General features: G+C 50.8%; 1 protein-coding gene across 1 annotated transcript; it reads right to left on the reverse strand.

The window, feature by feature from the left end:
- Positions 1–449: 449 nt before the first annotated feature.
- On the reverse strand, positions 450–4,785 carry LOC119277210 (protein ULTRAPETALA 1-like). Its single transcript, XM_037558460.1, has 3 exons — positions 3,809–4,785; positions 2,018–2,342; positions 450–969 (listed from the first exon to the last, which is right to left on the reverse strand). The coding sequence occupies exons 1-3, from the start codon at positions 4,011–4,013 to the stop codon at positions 795–797; spliced, it is 705 nt and encodes a 234-aa protein (XP_037414357.1). The 5' UTR covers positions 4,014–4,785; the 3' UTR covers positions 450–794.
- Between the last annotated feature and the right edge of the window lie 17,944 nt (positions 4,786–22,729).

A 22,729-nucleotide genomic window follows, 5' to 3' on the forward strand; every position in this document is an offset into this window, starting at 1 on the left:
GGCGCCATCCTACGCTTGCTGGGCTATGCATGTCAGTTTTGTCGCCTCCACCCTGCGAGCGAATCTCTGGCTGGATCCACCACGCCCATGCAATGCAATGCATGCCACCTCCCATCGCTTTCACCGCTGCACGTACCGGCCACTGCTCCTCGTCCACAGCCAACTTCAGGCCGCTGCCATGCCAGGCGCGCGGCCTGTCGCCTTCCCAAACACCACGGACGGGGCGCCAAACAGGGCAGGCACTGCTGCGGCGGGGCACCGCACAGGGGCTCCCCCGGCACTGTGCGCCGCTGCCCGGCTCCGACCGCCCAACAGTTGCCGCCGCACGCCCAGCCTGTCATGTCGCCACCACGGATATCATAGCTATTTTTCCACAATAGGCATGCGCCTTGCTTGCCACACGCGCCCGCACAAACACGTTGCATGCACCAACCAAAGCGACGAGATTATACCGACAATACACAGGTGCATTTCAATGTAAACAGTTGGTGAACGGTGTGCGGTAACAACAGGTACTACAACTGACTTTGCCTCCCCAGGTGGGTCTTATGGAAACGGAGGCAAAGCAAAGACACGGACGAACGAAACAACAGAACAATGTTTCCGGAATCGGAATAGGGTCCCTCTCCCTCTCCTCCCCGGTGATGTGCCGGGGAGGCAGGTGATAGATAGCTAAGGAGGCTGCCCCCTCCCTCCGGTTCGCCATGGACGACAGCCTCGGCGAGGGGGGAGGGGAGCCTTTTTAGGTGTTCTTAACGAATGCAATGGAACGAATGGCGGCTGGGAGGATCATCCTACTCCTTGGAGTTGCGGTAGAAGTCGACGCAGGTCTGGCATCCGCAGTCGGTGAAGCGGCACATCTCGCACCCGAAGCACACGCACTTCTCGCAGCCCGCGCACGACGCAGCGCGGGAGCAGCCCTTGATCACCTTGCGGCTCCCTCGCTCCTCGTCGTCATCGCAGGTGACGCTGGTGGAATCACAAATGCAAGCCACAAGTCAGATAAGCGCTATGAAATGATGCCAGAGAAAATAATGGAACAGCATGACTAAGGTTATAATTTAAATTTAATATACCACCTATCGAAACAGAAAGGAGTTGTCAAAGTAAACTAGGCAAAAGCAATGGCTCAATTCGATTTTCTTTTTAAAGTGAAACAAGCAAAGAAAAACACAAGAGCTACAAACACCTTCAACCGTCCCTGATAAAATTTCATATATGATGATATTATGCCAGCAGGCAAAGTTAAGAGATACAGTAATATCAATGATGGTCTACTGTAGTTACAGGCCACACGAGTGTGCAGACAACTGACAATACTGGCAACAAACTTACACGGCCATACTTTCACAGCATGTAATACAGGCCAGCAGTTTCTGGTTTCACCTTCCTAGTTCCTACGGTACAATTCTGAAAGTATTGGATTTTACTTCTCGAAAAAAGTACTGTATTTCATTTCTGTTGCCACTCATGTGTACTGTAGTCAGAACTTGCAAAAAATATTTGGTACCACAAGTATGACATTTTATCAGCTTGCAGCGGCCTGCAGCGACAGCAGACAGTGCCAATAATACCACGGGTGATGTACCTGCTATTTGGATTATTATTAACTAGGAATCACTATCCTTGTAACTCTACCGGTAGAGACAAAACAACCTATTTGGGAGTTTGTTTGGCACTCCACATCAGTTTCTTGTTGTTAGTCTTACTGGAGAACAAGGGCTACAATTTTTTATGTTAACTTGATTGCTTCGGCGCTCTTAATGCTTATTATACTGTGAAACCTAATACTTTTTGGTTAGGATTATCTGATCATTCTCATAGCTGCTATCATCTTATATACATTTCTTGGGCGTGAAATTGATATGAACTAATTAATATTATTAGTTGCACGATGGATTTCTGTTGAGAGTGCCAAACATGAATTCGGAAAGATGGCACAGAGGAAATAAATGTACGCTACAACTCAATATTTTAAACTAGACTATCAATTAACATAATTGGTTGCAACACATACCTGTCAGCCGTCAAATTTGCACATGTCCGGTTAGGTTTTGCAAGAGCATCATGGTAAATACGGCACTCTTCTTTGGTCCGAAGACGGAACCTCCTCTCCTTGTCACATCTTGTGCAGCGAATGAACTCATCACGGTGCAATGGACGTCCACTACGACTTCTGTTCGAACCATTAACAGACTTGTTTGACAGGTTGTAGTATTTGAGAAATTCCGTCTTTCCCAGTGGAACCTTTTCTCCATCAATCATGACCCACACGGTGTTCCTCCACTTTCCTGCAGTCTCCCTTCCAGAGTGCTTCTCAAACGCTGAAGGAGTCAGCTTTTCTGAATTCAAGGTAAAAAAAAACTCAAATGACAATTATCCTGAATAATTATGATAACAGAAGTTCAAAACTATTGTACAAAAAGCACAATAACAACCTGTACGACGGTTTTCTGCGATGAAACACTAAACAGAAAAATTACAGTGTATGGTCATCTGTGATGTCACTCCAGCAAAGATAGCACTTATCAAGTTAACACAAGTAATTTCCTAAGAGGTTGGGTGTTGTTTTAGCAAGAAGCACCCCCGCTGTATGTACCCAGATCAGTAAACAACTTACTGAAGGCCGCCGTCATAACTTATTGGCATAAGGAACTGCATATTTTGAATGCAGAGCCTTTCACCTTTGTTAAATCACACATCAATCTAGGTTTCATAAACAAACCCTTAAAAACTGGAAGGTGCAGATGTACATCAAATAGGATACGGCAAGTCGGAACTCGTAAGTGATGCCATCTTTTTCTGATGTTATTTCACACATTTCTTCCTTTAAAATTAAGGACCAGGCTAGATCAAATAAAGACCTAAATTTGATGTAAGGACAAGAGAATGGTTGCTTAACGCGTTGAACTGCCATAGAGACATTTTCAGCTAGATACTTTTTCAGTTGAAGACACTGAACTACGTATGCAGACTCTGAACTCATACGAATGTACAGATAATGCAAGATGACCTACAGTGCAGAGTACAGTAAAACCCTCAGTGGTACCACAATCATAGTCTACTAAGTTCGGTACGGATACACTGAAATACAGATATGGAAAACCAAAGGCATCATCAAGATATGTCAGAAATAAACGTCAAAGCGATCAGGTAGAACAGAGACAGGAGCAGGCCTCCCATATCCTATCCAATGCAAACAACAAGCACCCAAAGGATAGACACGGAAGGGCATGGCTTAAGAAAGCGCAACCTGATACTACATGCAAGAGAAAGACCTCAACACAAACAGAGAGAGCAAGAACGTGTGGCCTGTCTGAACTGCGTGAACAGAGAGGCAATCCGATCATCGCCAGCATGCAGAGAGTACACGAGGCAAACTACGTGCATTAGGCAAGTACAGTACCACGGAAGAAACGCTCCCATGTTACATGCGCTAGGACCTGCGGCACGAAGGTTCGCATGTATAAACCGAAGGAATGATGCAGGCGATATTAATCCCAGAGACCAGCGACTCGGACGCGCTGGAGATATCCTGACATTGGCCAGAGCAACAATGACAATGCATGGGCGGCGGCGGCAGCATGGGTACACCTAGTGGTAGTAGTAGTACTGGCAGGAAGGCGACGCCGGGCGCGAGCGGCTCCGGGGCGCATGTACCGGCATTGCATGCAGATCGAATTAAGAAGCAGCTTGACCAAAAGACCAAACACCGTCCGTGCATAGCATCGATGCACGGACATGAAATCAAGAAAAGAAAAGGAAAAAAAAGTGACCGGACGTGGGTGTATGGTGGTGGGCCACTGACCTTCGCGGCAGCCGGGCGTGCAGTCGCAGCTAATCTCCAGCTCGCCGGACGGGTAGATTAGGAGGCGGCCTACGGCGTCGCCGTAGCGGCGGCTGGTGCATCCGCACATCATCTCCACGAAGCCCTCGCGCAGGCGCAGCCCGCTCACATCCCGGAGTTCCTCGTCGCTGAACAGCGCCGCGCCGCCTCCGTTCGCCGCCGCCATGGCTCCGACCGAGGACGGGGACCGCCTCAACCACTCCGGGGAAAAGAAAACACCAGAAAGCGATCTGGCCTGCGTCAAATCAAGAAACTGCCGGACGGACAGCGATCGAATACCGAGACGGGGCGGATCAAAGTAAAAGGAAGTTAGGCGAGTAGGTGGACAGGAGGTGGAGATATATAGGGGGGTGGAAAACGGTGGAGAAACAAGAATCGAAGCGGCGCCTTTCCACGAGGAACCCCTGCGAATTGGGTTCCCACCAAATCTTGACGAGGGCGGTCTCCGAAGGGGCCGACGAAGAATGAATGCAAAGGCGGCTGCTTTTGATCCGAGGCTACGAAGAACAACGAGCAGAGGCGAGGGCAACTTCTTGTCTCTGCAACGAACGATTTGGGGGAGAGTCCAGATCGCCCAAGACTACCCGAAAAAGCGGATCTGGGTAGGGGGCGCGCAGGCTCCAAGGAATGCCTCCTTCCCCAGCTCCAGCCCTCCCGGTAGCTATGGCTGCCGGGGGTTTGGAGAGGGAGGGGAGGGCGAGGGAAGAGGTGGAGAGAGGGCGAGGTGGAGGAGGATAGGAGATGGAGCTCGGTGTTGTGCGGGTGCCGGGCTTTTAACCTATGGACGGATGGGAGGATATCTGCGTTCCTCTCTTCTCCACAGGCACTCCCATGTTAGATCAAGTGTGCTTCCACTGTTTCCATTATTGCTAGTTAGAGCTGTTTATTCTACTAATTTGGATTCCAGAATAGCCAGAAGAAATTCACTGTGTGCTAGAACAATTTAGGGACGACATGGTTAACTAGTAACTGCGAGAGGAGGGGGGCTGCGGCGGCGGCGGGTCGGCGGAACCCTAGAGTTACCAAGATGACCTAGGGCAAAGGTCGGCCCTCTCGGCTTTGCTGGGCCCGCATATTGGGCTAGCTCGGTTATGTTGTATGCGGTCCATGAGGAGGCACATTACTCTCTGGGCCCACGTATGGGACCGTCCTGTAGGCCCACAACTCACTAGGCCTGCATACGGAATCTAGGGTTATCCAGCATGACCTAGGGCAAAGGTCGGTCCTCTCGGTTTTGCTGGGCCCGCATGTACGACATAGCTTGGTCGTGTTGTATGCGGTCCATTAGGAGGCTCACTACTTTGAGCTGATATTCAAAACTACAATGTACAATATAAAAGGTAAAGCCGCATGTTCAGCGATGAGGCGCCCCACATGACCTAGGGAAACATCGGTCCTCTCGGATTTGCCGGCCTCGCATATGAGACCTAGCTTGTTTGTGTTGTATGCGGTCCATTAGGAGGCTCACTACTCTAAGTTGACTATTCAAAACTACAATGTAGAATAGAAAAGGTAAAAGTTGCATGTTCAGCGGTGAGGCACCCTGCATGACCTAGGGAAACATCGGTCCTCTTGGATTTGCCAGCCTCGCATATGAGACATAGCTTGGTTGTGTTGTATGCGGTCCATTAGGAGTTTCACTACTCTAAGTTGACTATTCAAAACTACAATGTAGAATAGAAAAGGTAAAAGTTGCATGTTCAGCGGTGAGGCACCCTGCATGACCTAGGGCAACGTCGGTCCTCTCGGGTTTGTTGGGCTCGCATATGGGCCCCAGCTTGGTTGTGTTGTATGCGGTCCATTAGGAAACTCACTACTCTAAACTGATTATTCAAAACTACAATGTAGAATAGAAAAGGTAAAAGTCGCATGTTCGGCAGTGAGGCGCCCCGCATGACCTAGGGCAACGTGGGTCCTCTCGGGTTTGCTGGGCTCGCATATGGGACCTAGCTTGGTTGTATTGTATGCGGTCATTAGGAGGCTCACTACTCTAAGTTGACTATTCAGAACTATATGTAGAATAGAAAAGGTAAAAGCCACATGTTCGATGGTGAGGCACCCCACATGACCTAGGGCAACGTCGGTCCTCTCAAGTTTGTTGGATCGCATATGACGCCTAGCTCGGTTGCGTTGTATGCACTCCATCTTGAGGCCGACTGCTCTAAACCTACTATGTGAAACTACTATGTAGAGTGGAAAAGTTAGAAGCTGCATGTTCGATGGTGAGGTTCATAGTGAAATGCACTTTCGGTCATAATTTTGACTTGCATCCTCAGTGTGGCACTCAGATCTTGTGTTGTGACACGACTTGGGCTAACTCCGGTGAAAGTTGCAACCCGTTGCTTTGTAGGAATATTCAATATAGAAACATAACGTGAGTAGTTATGTGAGTACTTCCGTCGAAGTCTAACCAAATAGCAACATAAAACCTTGATTTGTTTTATTCATCATTGTTCGGGAATTCACAAAAACACAAGTTGATCGATGTGGCATGTATATAAAAGCATAAATCCTTTTCTGATTCATCAATTGTATATCTATTAACATATAGATCCTTTTGTTTTTCGTACACATTCTGTTTGAAAAAAAGGAAGATAAGAGCGTTTTTACATTCTGTTTGAAGGGGAAAAAGGCTAATGTGTTATATACTCTACTTGTGACAATTTTGAAAAATCAAGTGGACGTGTCACTTGATACGCAGGCATCATCATCGTATGGAGGAGAGAGGAGGGCGTGGCGGATTGTCCAGAAAACAAAGAGGAGGGACGGGGCGCGTGGCCATTGCGAAATCCGATCGCCGGATCCTCCACTCGCATCGCAAAACCCAAAAGGGCCCCGCCCCGGCGGGCGCGGCCCCACGAGGCAGCGGCCGTAGCGTAGCGAGTAGGCGGCGGCGGGGCCCCTGGGCAGGGAAAGCCACTGCGCTGAACGCTGATACGGCGGGGACTGGGGGACGAGGCTCGGCTGCGGGAAAGGGCAGACGCGGGACCCGCACTCCCCGACTCCCGAGGCGGGAAACGGTGACGCGGAGGCGGTCAGCTGGCTGGCTGGCGCCCGGCGTGGAGATTACGAATTCATTTATTTTTTTATGATGCACGGCGCGCATGACATCACGGCCCAGGCAGGGCTCCTGCTCCTGGAGTGCTGCCACTGGCTGCCCGTCCCCGTTGCGTCCCGTGCTGGTCTTCCTCCGCTCCGCTCCTCCTCGGTCGCCGGGCTACGTACGAGTACTCTTCTTTGGTTCCTCGCCGCGTTCTCGCGGACGTGCGCGTCGGTGGATCCTGGCCATACCCATGCGGGCCGACGTGCACCGCGCACGGGGCGTGGCCGCGTAGAACGGTAGAGCATCGCCGCTTCGCTACGACGGTGGGTTTGGCGCGCGTGCTTTGCGTGCGAGGCCATGTTGGTGGCGCTGTCGCGGTCTTGTATCCCTGGCTGGCGCAAGAGTCTACCCGCTGCGCACTGGGCGCGCGTTTGGAGACAGGGCCGACACAAAAAGGAAAGATTGTGTGGTCTCACGAGGCGACATGGAGTGCCAAATCTAGATGCATCCATGATGAAATAATCGCATCGATGTGTGAGCAGTCCTTGGTTAGTGCTCTGGCGAGTACGTAGTAGGCTTTTTTTTAACAAGACGAGAAAGAAAGACACCTTCGTGGGCAGGATACCAAAAGAGTGCCTTCGTACGGCGAGTATCACTGTTATCATCAGGCTAATATAAAGAGGGCGCAAGACAAATCGAGACTATCGTTGCCGAGCGTACTGCAATGTTTAGACTAGTCACAATAAAGAGTAACATATTCTAGTAACATACACGTATCCTAGACTATGTTACTACTTCAACAATGGATAGTAACATAAATGTGGTAACATGCAAAACTTTATTTATTAGGTTATAGACTCATATTGCATTGGGACATGTGATGTTACAGTAACTACTCCCTCCTTCCATCTATATAGAGCCTAATGCATTTTTTAAGACCGCCTTTGACTATTGACAAGATTAATAGTACATGACATGCACAATGTGAAAATTATATCATTGAAAGCTCCTTTCACACACGAATTTAACGGTGTGTTTTGTGTAAGTTGCATGTCATATATTATTGCTCTAATATTTGGTCAAAGTTAGCCTCGAAAAACGCATTAGGCCCTATATAGATGGAAGGAGGGAGTAGCTAAGTTACTAGTACTACATCTCTCATCATTAACTCATTGTCACATAAGCAAATTTGCTGAGTTGGACTCGATTTTACTACTGAAGTTACTCCCACCGTGGCTAGTCTTAACAAAGCAAGCGCCCGTACTCTTGATTCCGGCGAGACGATAATGTGCCAAATGTTTCACAAGGAACACACTGTACACGCTATCGCATCTTCTATACTAGTAGTACAAGGCAAGCACGGGACGGAAAGGGTTGACAAGAGGGGCAATGTGCCAATGTGGTAAAGAATAAATGTATAGAGACGTCGAAGTGAATCCCCGTGTTCGTGTTGACGGGTAGTAGTAGCGTACGTTCGGGCACCGGCGAGCAGCCGCCGCGCACGCGGTGTTGCACGACGCTCAACGTGTCAAGTTGTACATGCACATGCCCATCTAGGCAGCTAGCCCATGCTCTAACCGTGCCTGCCAGCTGCTCCTCTAGAGTCTAGACGTTCTTTATCGTGGCCACCTTCTCCCTGTAAATCAGCCACGTCTCTCTGTACATTGCTCGGCGTATATGTATTTGTGAATACACAACTGAGGCACCGTGCAGTCCAACAATCATCCTAAACCATTTTTTTTTTTTGAGAATTCCTAAACCACTATTCTACACAATGGATACGCGCATGTCGCCCTCATTTCACACCCGCATGAAACGACCGTCGCGGAGATCCGTTGAACTGGCGTTAACCTGATCGGGCTGCGTACGCGGAAGCCCTTCTCCCCCACTCGCCGTCACTCGCTTGTTGTGTCTACACTCCTGTTCTTTGTGTTGTAGGAATAGTTTTTCTCCGGATGTTAAGACAAATATACTTGCAACCATAAACATTTTCGAATATAACATAGGTTCAATACAAAAAATTCAAGTACTTTTGAAATAGGGAAAAACTTCTAATCACCTGACGGATTGCAGCTCCCACGTTTGCCACCTTCCTTGCACGCCATGTGCCCCACGGACCACCACCATTAGATTTGCAACTGGTCTGTTGTTGCAAGCTTACAATCGCAACAAATGGTCAGTTGCAGACTGATGAAGGCGAGTCAGCGACATGCAGATCCTACAGAGCCTAATGAAAGACGTGCGTTGCCTGACGCTTCGGCGCCGACGCGGACAACCGCCCACCTCGTCGTAGAGGATAATGGGGTGGCGAGGTTGAAGCCGGGGTCGGGCGCACTGGTCGTCGTTGCCGCCCGCCTCCACCAAGACTCTCGGCAGAGGGCGGTGTGCCCACCTTGCCAGAGAGGAGGATGCAGCGAGCGACCTGGTCGGAGATCCAGCGCTCGCCGGCTGCGAGGACGGGCTGTCGTGGTTCTAAGTCTGACAGTAGAATGGGGGATAGGTATGGAGAGGCAAGATCCTAGCTATGGAGTAGTTGTACACGCAAGAGATTTGCGAGTTCAGGCCCTTCTCGGAAGAAGTAACAGCCCTACGTCTCGAAGCCCGGAGGCGGTCGACTGGATTATATGCATATGAGTTACAGGAGTGCGAACCCTTTACACTGAGGAGGGGGGTGGCTTATATAGTGTCTGCCAGACCCCTCCGGCCCTCAGTTATGCAGGGTTTAAAGTACATAAAGGATGGGCGTTACTGATAACGCCCTACATAAAGTGCCATCATGACCATAAAGACTACTTAATTATAGACCATTTGGATACGGAGTGACTCTCAATCTTCTGGTGGTCGAGTGAGTCTTCGTGGTCGAGTGCCTTCGAGTTCGTCGAGTGGAATCCCTCTTGGTCGACTGGAAGGCCGCTTCTTCTGAAGATATCCTTGGGGAGGGTACTTTGGACAGGTTCATGACCCTACCCTAGGTACATGACTTCATCATTAGCCCCCGAATGGATCGAGCTTTGAGTGAGGAAGGAGTTGATAATCTTTCCGACCTGTTTTTGTGTTCTGAGCATGTCTCATCCTGGATCAATGACTTTTCTTTTTTATGATGGCATCAACTTTTCTTTCAGTCGCCTTGATCCATTCTTTTCTTCTGTCGAGTGAACTTTTGAACTTGGTGAACTTCCGAACGACGGATCGCAGGAAATCTACCGTCTGATAAGTTGATCTGCTGTTAGCGGATTTTGTGGGATCCGAATTTTGGGAAGCGCGTGAAGCGGGGAGGACCGCGGTACTCGGATGGGATAAGGCGTAGACGCCTCGATTTCCGCGCCGCCTTTTTTGCCACGTATCGTGCGCGCGCGACTGTTTCGGGATTTGACAGGTCCGCCCGGGCCTACTTGTCAGCCACTCGAAAGCGTCCTTATATAAGGCGTCGGGCGAGGGTTTTTGAACAGTGCCTCTCTATTCCCCTTTCTGCCTCCTTCACCCCCGCCTACTGCGCCCGCTTCTGCCTCCGCCCACCCACTCTTCACGCGCTTCACCGGTGACGATGGTGAAGGAGAAGACGGCGGCCTTGGAGCGAGCGAAGAAGGCGACGGCGACGGCGAAAGCGAAGGGGAGAGCGACCAGTCGAGGTGGATCTTCGTCGAGGTCCCGCTTGCCGCAAGGTTGGGTCCAAGGGGATTGGATCCGCTCGACCATCACCCAGGCGGATCTCGACGACCTGGCCATCGAGGGACTGATCTCTCATGGGTCAGCAAGGCTTCCGGGAACCGAGTGGCAACCGCAGCCACTGGAGGGTGAGTGCGTTCTCCTAGCCACTCACGTAGATCGTGGATTGTCCCTGCCACCGAGTCTTTTCTTCCGAGGGTTTCTGAATTTCTTTGGGGCGCAACTCCACCATTTCACTCCCAATTCCATTGCCTACCTCGCTGCCTTTGTGTCTCTGTGCGAAAACTTCCTGGGTTGCCGACCGCATTGGGGTCTCTTTAAGCACATATTCACTTGTCGCTCCCAGACAGTGAAAAAGGCGAGTCCGGATGATGATAGGACTAAAGTAATCCAGATGTGCGGGGGACTCGGAATCCAAGTGAGGAGTAAGAGCGCTTTTCCAGCCATGACCCTTCCCGAGTCGGTTAGAGGGTGGCAGTCGACCTGGTTCTACTGCCAAGATGAGTCGATGCCGGGGCAGTCGACTGGTCTCCCTCCGTTCTCCATGGACCGAGTGAACAAGCCGTCTTCTCTGAAGGTGCTCCCGGAGGAGAAGGCTCGGGTAAAAATGTTGATGGAGCGTGTAGTCCAGCTCATTCGAGACGGAGTGACTGGTATGGACCTCCTGGAGGTTTTCCTTCGACGGTGTATCCAACCGCTCCAATACCGAGGCCACACGATGTGGGTGTACTGCGGCACCGAAGATACCACTCGGGTCCATCCAAAGGCGGTCAGTGACGCCACACTGGAGAGGTGGATGGCTGCCATCACAGGGAATAAGGATAACCCTCGAGGGGCTAGGAGGATCCCACCACTCGACCATACCTACACACCGGACACGGTATGACCACTTATCCCCGATTGTGATCTTGCTTTATTCATTCTGCTTCATTGTAAGTTGGTCGATTGACCTTTGTCTTGTTTTGTTTTCTGTCAGGCCACCACTGAGTTGTACTCGATGCCCAATGGGGCACAAGCGACGACTGAGGAGGAGGAAGGGAGCGGAGGTGAAAGTCAAGAGGAGTGGGAATCGGACGGTGATGAAGGTGATGAAGGTGGTGATTCTGACGAGGAAGAGGAGGAGGATGAGGAGGAGGAAGTCGTGCCTCCCCGTTCTGAAAGAAGATCCAAGCTTGCCCATGACCCTGCAGTCGAACGCGGCAAGGGGACTGCACCTGTTGTTCAGTCGACCAAGCGTCCTCGAGCGACCTCTCCGGTACCGACTGAGAAAGCTCTGAAGCAATCTCGAGTGGCGCCGTCGAAGCCGACGAAGGTTTTGCCGAAGATGAAGATGGTGATCCCCACTATCTCAGGGTAAGAATGTAACTTGAGTTTCCTCGTTTCACATGAATTTATTCTTGACCGATTCGTGAACTGACCGACTGACTTCTGGAGCTGTAGAGCTGCTACTTCTGATACCTCGACCAGGGCTGAAGATCATGAGATGGAAGATGCTGTCACTTCAAAACCCGGTATGACTTTTGTAATTCCGTCTTCAGTCGGTTGGCTCTTTTTCATTAATTTCGACTCTTCTCTGCAGCTCCATCTAACGTCGTTATAGACCTTCCCGACGATGATGACGAGGAACCACTAAGGCAAAGAAGGAACAGGAAAGCGTCTGCTGGTAAGGAGACTCAGGACGTGCCAGCACCCGAGACGTTGGTCGTAGAGGGGGACAACGTCACTCGGCCTACCGTATCTTTTGCGGTGCCGCTGACGAGTGCTCACCCTTCATCGTCGAGTGCTGCTCAGCTTTCACTTTTCTCGACGCACCACGTCCCAAAAGACCGAGCCAGTGCTGCTAAAGAAGCAATACGCCAGGCAGGGATCATGATGGAGCAAGTGAAGGCAATCCGAGACGCCAGTCAGGCGGCTTATGACGCCAGTTCAGCTCTTCAGAGCAATGTTCAGGTCAGTCGACCACCGCCTGTTCTGTTAGGATATGATACCTTAAAATCCTTCTTTCTGAACATTGTAGTATCTGTCGTACACCCACTGGGTGTGTTGATTAAAATTCCGGGATAGTGGGGGCACGCTGAGTGCACCCACTGAGTGTAGTCTCCAAGGCTATGGTCGACTGCTGGCAGTCGACCATAGTCTTTATGTCTTAAGCTTTTTCCTTTACTCGATCAGGTCAAATGAATTGATGGATCGGTGGGGGCATGCTGAGTGCACCCACTGGGTGTAGTCCCCGAGACTGTGGTTGACTGCTGGCAGTCGACTACAGTCTGAAGATAACCTCTCTTTTTTTTGGGCTATTTGTTGGTCGACTGATCGACTCTAACTGATAGAACTAGTGGGGGCACGCTGAGTGCACCCACTGGGTGTAGTCCCCGAGACTATGGTCGAATGTTTATATTCGGCTGTAGTCTTAGAGATGCTATGATTTTTTCTTAACCACTCGGAAGTGAACTGTCTTTGACATCTGTCAATTGGTTCTTTGCAGAAATCTTGTGAGCTTGCGGCTCGTTACATTGAATTGGAGAAAAAGCAAATCCAGGTCGAGCTCGATCTGAAGCTGGTCCAGGAGAACTTCACGAAGTCGAAGGAGGAAGCAAAAGGTATGTTTGGTGTGAACCTCGACGACTGCCTTTGCCTCTCGTCCGTTTCAGAGTCTGATCTCACTGTGACTTTTGCAGACAAACTGAGGGATGCTCTGAAGAAGAAAGACCTTGACTTGGCTGAGATGCAGAAAGCGGCTTTAGAGAAGACCAAGCTCACAGATGAGAAGCTGGCTTCGATCACCAAGCTTGAAGAGGAAAATACCAATCTGAAAGCTGCTCTTGATGTGGCCAACAAGGAAGTCAGTCGACTGAAGAGTGACAAGATTGCCTTGAGTGACAAGGCCAGTGAGTTGGTGGGAAAGAAGAATGATCTGGAGGCTTATCTGGGAGGACTCGCAAAGAAGCTATTCCTCATGCTTGAAGGTAATATTTTGTGTCAGATAAACATTTTAACTATGATCTCTCCATCCGACTGTTGTCTTGACTCTGGGGTTGTGCTTGCAGAGTTCTGCCAGAACTTTGATGAGGAGACTGGTCGACTGGAAACAAACCTGGATCCCATTAACTCTCCTGTGAAAGATGAAGTCGCCATGAATGTGCTCCGACTCGAATCTCGTGTTGCTGCTGTTGTCGACTATCTCGCAAGGCTGAAGGTCGCGACTTCCCGCATCGACACAACACTCTGGCCAAGAGAGACGCTTCAGAACGACCTCGAGTCTCTGATGACTCGACTGAACGAGGTCCCAAGTCGAGTGCAAGAGTGGAAGAAGTCTTCTGCCAGGTCCGGCGCGGATGTTGCTCTGTCTCTGGCCCGCGTTCACTGCAAGGAGGCGCGAGAGGACAAGCTGGCGGCCCTTAAGGTGGCTAATACCAAGAAGCATGATTTCCGATTTTTCATGGAGACCTTCATCGCCGCTGCCACTCGGATTGCAGATGGAATCAACCTGGATGAGTTTGTTGCACCTTTCAGCCCTCCGCAGGAGGGGTAAAAAACTTCTGTGCTTGATACTTTAAATTTTCCTCGGTATGCCGAGTGGTTTTTGTAACCGATAAACCTTAACGGGCTTAGCGCCCGAGCACTTTCGGTTCCGTTGGATGTTACCTGAACTTGGATTCGACGTCAAATATGTTTGCATTTGGTTTGAGGTGTCTTTTGCAGGCTAGGGCGAAGCGCTTGTTGCAATCGACTTGTTCCTCAACATACTTAGGCGAGCACTGGGCTGCAGCTAAGCCCCCGAGTGGGAGGTCTGCTCTCCACTCGGTAGGATTTTCAAAAACTTAGGCGAGCACTGGGCTGCAGCTAAGCCCCCGAGTGGGAGGTCTGCTCTCCACTCGGTAGGATTTTCAAAAAACTTAGGCGAGCACTGGGCCGCGGCTAAGCCCCCGAGTGGGAGGTCCACTCTCCACTCGGTAGGATTTTCAAAACTTAGGCGAGCACTGGGCTGTAGCTAAGCCCCCGAGTGGGAGGTCTGCTCTCCACTCAGTAGGATTTTCAAAAAACTTAGGCGAGCACTGGGCCGCATCTAAACCCCCGAGTGGGAGGTCCGCTCTCCACTCGGTAGGATTTTCAAAACTTAGGCGAGCACTGGGCTGCAGCTAAGCTCCCGAGTGGGAGGTCTGCTCTCCACTCGGTAGGATTTCCGTGGCGTACCTCTGAAGAAAAAGGTAACAGTCGACCTGCACCTTGTCCTCCTTGCGGAGCGCACGTTGTATTTGTGGCGAAGCTCGGAAGGAGATGGTAGCAGTCGACCTGCGCCTTGTCCTCCTTGCGGAGCGCACGTTGTATTTGTGGCGTAGCTCGGAAGGAGAGGGTAGCAGTCGACCTGCACCTCGTCCTTCTTGCGGAGCGCACGTTGTATTTGTGGCGTAGCTCGGAAGGAGAGGGTAGCAGTCGACCTGCGCCTCGTCCTCCTTGCGAAGCGCACGTTGTATTTGTGGCGTAGCTCGGAAGGAGAGGATAGTAGTCGACCTGCACCTCGTCCTCCTTGCAGAGCGCATGCTGTATTTGTGGCGTAGCTCGGAAGGAGAGGGTAGCAGTCGACCTGCACCTCGTCCTCCTTGCGGAGCGCACGTTGTATTTGAACTTAGGCGAGTGCTTGGACTGCAGCTAAGCCTCCGAGTGGAAGGCTGGCTTACCACTCGGTAGGATTTTGTTAAACTTAGGCGAGTGCTTGGACTGCAGCTAAGCCTCCGAGTGGAAGGCTGGCTTACCACTCGGTAGGATTTTGTTTAACTTAGGCGTGTACTTGGACTGCAGCTAAGCCTCCAAGTGGAAGGCTGGCTTACCACTTGGTAGGATTTTGTTTAACTTAGGCGAAACGGATTCGCAGCTAAACCCCCGAGTGGGAGGCTGGCTCACCACTCGGTAAAGATTTTTTTTACAGACTTAGGCGAAACGGATTCGCAGCTAAGCCACCCACTGGGGGACTGCTTTATGCGGACAAAAATAAGAACAATCACTGGGAAAATTATAAAGCTCTTGTCTTTGATAAATAAACTATAGAAGTACTCTTATTACAACTCATCCGAGTGAATACTTAAGTATAAAAAGGGCGGAGCAACTCCGCGTTCCAAGCTCGGGGCTCGTCGATCTGATGCTCGACATTGTAGAGATGGTATGCTCCATTGTGGAGAACCTTGGTGACGATGAAGGGGCCTTCCCAAGGAGTGAGCTTGTGTGGTTTCTGCTGATCCACTCGGAGGACCAAATCTCCTTCCTGGAAGGCTCGACTCCTCATGTTTTTGGCATGGAAGCGACGCAAGTCCTGTTGGTAAATGGTCGATCGGATCAAGGCCATCTCCCTTTCTTCCTCTAGAAGGTCGACTGCATCCTGCCGGGCTTGTTCTGCTTCAGATTCAGTGTAGAGCTCGACTCGGGGAGCGTTGTGAAGCAGGTCACTCGGCAAAACCGCTTCAGCTCCATAGACTAAGAAGAATGGAGTCCTCCCAGTCGACCGGTTAGGCGTGGTCCTTAACCCCCAAAGTATTGACGGAAGCTCGTCGACCCATGCACCAGCTGCATGCTTGAGATCACGCATCAATCGGGGTTTCAACCCTTTGAGGATCAAGCCATTTGCTCGTTCTTCCTGTCCATTCGACTGAGGATGAGCGACTGAAGCATAGTCGACTCGTGTGCCTTGAGATGTGCAGAAAGCTCTGAATTCTTCGGAATCGAAGTTTGACCCGTTGTCAGTGATGATGTTGTGCGGTACTCCATATCTGAATATCAATTCTCTGATGAAGCTGACAGCAGTACCAGCATCAAGGTTCTTGATGGGTTTAGCCTCAATCCACTTGGTGAACTTGTCGACTGCTACCAGCACATGGGTGAAACCGCTTCTGCCTGTTCTCAAGGGGCCAACCATATCCAACCCCCATACTGCGAAGGGCCAGACGAGTGGTATGGTCTTTAAAGTTGAGGCGGGCTTGTGTGACATATTGGAGTAAAATTGACATCCTTCACACTTGTCGACTATCTCCTTTGCCATTTCATTCGCTCTTGGCCAGTAAAATCTGGCTCAGTATGCTTTGGCCACGATGGTCCGAGAGGACGCATGATGGCCACAGGTCCCCGAGTGGATGTCGTCAAGGATTATTCGACCTTCTTCTGGCGTTATGCATTTCTGACCAACTCCAGTCACGCTTTCTCTGTACAGCTGCCCCTTTATCACGGTAAAGGCTTTAGATCGACGGACGATTTGTCGAGCCTCTTCTTCGTCCTCCGGGAGCTCTTTCCTTAAGATATATGTGATATACGGTACTGTCCAATCGGGAGTGATCACCAATGCTTCCATGATCAGGTCGACCACTGCTGGAACCTCAACTTCAGTCGGATCTGTGATACTCTTAGGCTGCGGAGCTTCTTCGGTAAAAGGATCTTCTTTGACTGACGGAGTATGGATATGCTCCAAGAACACATCACTGGGAATGGCTTCCCTCTTGGAACCTATCTTCGCCAAATCATCAGCCGCTTGATTCTTCAGTCGGGGTATATGGTGGAGCTCTAACCCTTCGAATTTCTTTTCAAGCTTCCTCACTGCATTGCAGTATCTAGTCATGGCTGGGCTTCTAACGTCCCACTCCTTCATCACCTGATTGACCACCAGATCTGAGTCGCCATAAACCATAAGGCGACGGACGCCGAGTGAAATGGCCATGCGCAACCCATACAAAAGGGCTTCATATTCTGCTTCATTATTGGAGGAATCAAAGTGAATCTGGAGCAAATATCTGAGCTTATCTCCTCGGGGGAAACCAGAACTACCCCAGCACCGGATCCATTTAACATCTTAGAGCCATCAAAGAACATGGTCCAATGCTCCGAGTGAACTTGAGTCGGCTGCTGTTGCTCAATCCACTCAGCAAGGAAATCTGCTATCACCTGGGACTTAATGGCTTTCTTTGCCTCAAACTTGATATCAAGGGGAAGGAGTTCAATCGCCCATTTAGCCACTCGACCAGTTGCATCTCTATTGTGCAAAATCTCTGATAGTGGGGCGTCGCTGACGACTGTAATGGAATGATCAGAGAAATAATGAGCAACCTTCTTCGTGGTCATGTAGATCCCATACACAAGCTTCTGATAATGAGGATATCTTTGCTTCGATGGAGTCAAAACTTCAGAGAGATAATACACTGGGCGCTGAACTTTGAAGGCTTTCCCTTCTTCTTCCCGCTCGACCGTAAGTACTATACTGACGACTTGTCCTGTGGCTGCAATGTAAAGCAACAGAGGCTCTTTGCTGATTGGAGCAGCAAGCACCGGCTGGGTGGAGAGCAGAGCTTTTAGCTCAGCAAACGCTGCATCAGCTTCTGGAGTCCACTCGAACTTGTTTGCCTTCTTCATCAGTCGGTAAAGAGGCAATGCCTTTTCACCGAGGCGAGAGATGAATCGACTTAATGCGGCCAAGCATCCAGTAAGCTTCTGGACATCGTGCACACGCACAGGGCGTTTCATTCGGAGTATGGTGCCAACTTTTTCTGGGTTAGCGTCGATTCCTCGTTCTGAAATGAGAAAACCGAGTAATTTTCCACCAGGAACTCCGAATGTGCACTTTGATGGATTCAGCTTGATATCATACCTCCTGAGATTGGCAAATGTTTCAGCGAGGTCAGTCAACAGGTCGGAACCCTTTCATGACTTGACCACGATATCATCCATGTACGCTTCCACATTCCGACTGATTTGAGTGAGTAAACACTTTTGAATCATCCTCATGAACGTGGCTCCGGCATTCTTGAGACCGAACGACATGGTGACATAGCAGAAGCACCCAAATGGAGTGATGAAAACTGTTTTGATCTCGTCGGGTCCATACAGACGGATCTGATGGTACCCGGAATATGCGTCTAAAAAAGACAATCTCTCACATCCCGCAGTCGAGTCGACAATTTGGTCGATGCGAGGGAGAGGAAAATGATCCTTCGGGCAGGCCCGATTGATATGTTTGAAATCGATGCACATGCGAAGTGACTTATCCTTCTTGGGGACCATGACGACATTGGCGAGCCACTCGGAGTGGTATACCTCTCGGACAAACTCTGCTGCAAGGAGCCAAGCCACCTCCTCGCCAATGGCTTTTCTCTTCTGAACGGCGGACCGTCGAAGATGTTCTTTGACAGGTTTTGCTTTTGAGTCGACTCTAAGACGATGCTCAGCCAGCCCCCTGGGAACACCCGGCATGTTAGCAGGCTTCCATGCAAAGATGTCCCAGTTCTCACGGAGGAACTGGATGAGCGCTTCTTCCTATTTGGAGTCGAGTATTGTGGAAATATGGGTCGGAGCTGCGCTGGGGTCAGTCGGGTGAATATGAACGGGCTTCGTCTCACCAGACGACTGGAACGATGACTCCGTGGCGAGCTTCTTGGCCCGCAACAAATCACTCGGATCTGCATTTTTCTTGTATCCCTCCAACTCTACCATTGTTATCTGGGCATCCGCAATCTTCGAGCCTTTCTGAAAACACTCTTCTGCCTTCTTCCGGTTGCCAGTGATAGCGATCACACCTTTGGGGCCAGGCATGTTTAATTTGAGGTACACATAACATGGTCGAGCCATGAACCGTGCATAAGCTGGTCTCCCCAAAATAGTGTGGTAAGCACTCTGGAAATCCATGACTTCAAATGTCAGCCTCTCTTTACGGAAATGCTTCGAGTCGCCGAACACCACATCTAGAGCTATTTGGCTGAGTGACTTGGCTTTCTTTCCAGGAATGACTCCGTGAAAACTCATGTTGCTGGAACTGAGTCTGGACATCAGAATGCCCATTCCCTTTAGCGTCTCCGCATACAATATATTCAATCCACTTCCACCATCCATTAGCACCTTCGTCAGTCGAGTGCCTCCGACGACTGGGTCGACCACCAAAGCTTGCCTCCCAGGGGTGGCTATGTGAGTCGGGTGATCGGACTGGTCGAATATAATGGGAGTTTGAGACCATCTTAGATAGCTTGGTGTCGCCGGGGCGACCATATTAACCTCACGGTTGATAACTTTCAATCGACTTTTGCTCTCCACATCGGCAAAAATCATCAGAGTGGAATTGACATGAGGATACCCTCCATCACTGTCCTCCTTGTCCTCAGCCTTGTCCGACTCCTTTTCCTTGTCCTTGGGCTGTTTTCCTTGAAACTGCTGGATTAAGAGCCGACACTGGCGAGTGGTATGTTTCGGGTAGATGAAGTTACCCTCTTTGTCTTTCTTCGTGTGGACGTGACACGACAGATCCATCACGTCATTTCCTTCTTTATCCTTAACCTTCTTGGGGTTCCAAGATCCTTTGGGCTTCCCTTTGAATTTGCCCCGAGTCACGGCCAAAGCCTCTCCAGAAGCAGCTGGCTCGGCTTTCCACTTCTGCTTCCGATTGGAGTTTCCCTTTTCCGACTGACTCGGCTTATACCTGCCACTCCGGAGTCTGTCCTCTTCTTCACCGTTAGCGTATTTGGTGGCTATCTCCATCATTCGACTCAGGGTCATATCCCCAGTTCGACCAAACTTCAGACTTAACTCTCTGTTCTTGACACCATCCTTGAAGGCACAGACCGCTTGATGATCAGACACATTCTCCACGGTATGATGCAAAGTGATCCATCTCTGGATGTAATCCCTCAGGGTTTCATTCGACTTTTGCACGCAGACTTGCAGTTCTGTCAATCCGGCTGGTAGCTTGCAAGTTCCCTCGAACGTCCTGACGAACACTCGGGAAAGATCTTCCCAAGTGTAAATGCTGCTCGGAGCTAACTGATTCAACCACACCCTGGCCGAACCCTCCAACATGAGTGGTAAGTGCTTCATGGCCACCTCGTCATTACCGCCGCCAATCTGTACCGCCACTCGGTAGTCCTCAAGCCAAGTTTCAGGCTTGGACTCACCAGTGAACTTACTTACCCCAGTCGCCAACCTGAAGTTGGGGGGTATCACTGCGGCTCGGATGGCTCTGCTAAAACATTCTGGACCTGAAACATGGAGTCGGCTGCTGGTGGGCGCATCTCTGTCATGGCCACCTCGATGAGCTCTGTTCCGATCGACCAAACCTTGCACGATGATGGATCTCGCGTCAAAGCCTGGTTCCCTGGGGTCGACCGGAGCTCTTCGCCCGACACTGAGCTGGCGCCTGTCATCTTGCTGCCGACGGGCGTAAGACCCACTCCTTGGGGGAGGAGTGGGCACTCGACGCCTATCGTCCCGATCGAATCAGTCATCATACTGGTCACGCCGACCTTCACGTCCTTCGCGCCGCGGAGGCGATCTTGGGCTATGAGCCGACTGAACTGTATTCGCAGGGACGGATCGACTGTGAATCCTGTTGCGCGACTGTGACACAGCTGAATTCTGATCTCCTGCGGCTCAGAGCAAATCCCTGATCTGCATCAAGCCTCTGCCAGCCTCCGACTGAGAGGGCTGAATTGACTCTGCTATACGGGTTGCAGCTGCTAAATTTTGAATCGGGGTTCGATATACCAGAGTTGGTTGCGGAAAGAGCTGACGTCGACTGGAGTCGGGCACTCGTTGCCGCGCACGCTCGTCGAGTGCCCGCTTGAGGTTCTCCAGTCGAGTGCATTCAGCCAAGTTGGCCAAATGCGCCTCTTCCAAGGCACGAGCCTCAGGAGTTTCTCCTGCGATGGGAGTATGCAGGGCATCCATGTTCCGGCGGCGAAGTTCTTCCCTTTGCAGAGAAGTGAGTGGCTCGGGTTGATATTCCTCATGGGCCTGAGCGGGGTCGCCTCCACCGTCCATCCCGTCGCCGCGGGGGAAGCCGGGAGGGCTACGAGGCCCATTGACCATCAGGACCTCCACCGCTGGATCACTGCTGTCGCACTCGGATGCAGTCTCTACGGAGCCAGTCGACGGGTCGAACAGGCCGTAGAGAGATTCGTCGGGCTCAATTGCCGCGGGCTGATTGGCGAGCTACCGCGTGTCTCACCCACCGCTGAAGCCTCGACCGACCAGAGCGCTTGCGCTGGCGGGAGACAGGGAGGGAGGACGGCACGGGAGTCGACCGATATGGAGTCGACAGTTGCCGCAGTAGGACGCCGCGGACACACGCCTGAAAATGCGTCGCACCGCGGACGGGGACCGCATCGACGTCGAGTGGAGCCTCCTGGAGCCAAGCGGAGTCGTCGGCAATGAAAGTGAGCGCACCGAGACGTATCTCGCGGCCCTCGACCAGAACTCCGCCGAAAACCATGATGAAGGCAATCGGAAAAACTGCAACTTCTCCAAAAAGTCGCTAAGACGCCAGCCCCAAGGTGGGCGCCAACTGTCGTGGTTCTAAGTCTGACAGTAGAATGGGGGGTAGGTATGGAGAGGCAAGATCCTAGCTATGGAGTAGTTGTACACGCAAGAGATTTACGAGTTCAGGCCCTTCTCGGAAGAAGTAACAGCCCTACGTTTCGGAGCCCGGAGGCGGTCGACTTGATTATATGCGTATGAGTTACATGAGTGCGAACCCTTTACACTGAGGAGGGGGGGTGGCTTATATAGTGTCTGCCAGACCCCTCCGCCCTCAGTTATGCAGGGTTTAAAGTACATAAAGGATGGGCGTTACTGATAACGCCCTATAAAGTGCCATTATGACCATAAAGACTACTTAATTACAGACCGTTTGGATACGGAGTGACTCTCAATCTTCTGGTGGTCGAGTGAGTCTTCGTGGTCGAGTGCCTTCGAGTTCGTCGAGTGGAATCCCTCTTGGTCGACTGGAAGGCCGCTTCTTCTGAAGATATCCTTGAGGAGGGTACTTTGGACAGGTTCATGACCCTACCCTAGGTACATGACTTCATCACGAGCGGCGCCGCTCCTCCCTCACCACCATTCAATGGGAGCTCGCGGCAAACGACCGGCGGTGATTTTTTTTCTTGCAACATCCTCTGATGCAAGAAAGATTCTGCAACATCACTAATGCTGCAAAACTTTCTTCCGTAAACACCTATATAAAAGGTAAAGTGAAGACAAAAAAACCCCTGCAACAATAGCTTTGTTGCAAAAAAAAACTGCAACATTAACTCTGTCGCATAAGTTCTAACACATAAATTTTATTGCAAACGTCCGAGCGCAACATCATCCTTGTTGCAAAGCTGAAAATTGAATCTGACGGCCATCTTACATTGAATCCAATGGCTCGCGATGCG

The sequence above is a fragment of the Triticum dicoccoides genome, chromosome 3B, assembly GCF_002162155.2.
Source record: "Triticum dicoccoides isolate Atlit2015 ecotype Zavitan chromosome 3B, WEW_v2.0, whole genome shotgun sequence".
NCBI classification, from domain to species: domain Eukaryota; kingdom Viridiplantae; phylum Streptophyta; class Magnoliopsida; order Poales; family Poaceae; genus Triticum; species Triticum dicoccoides.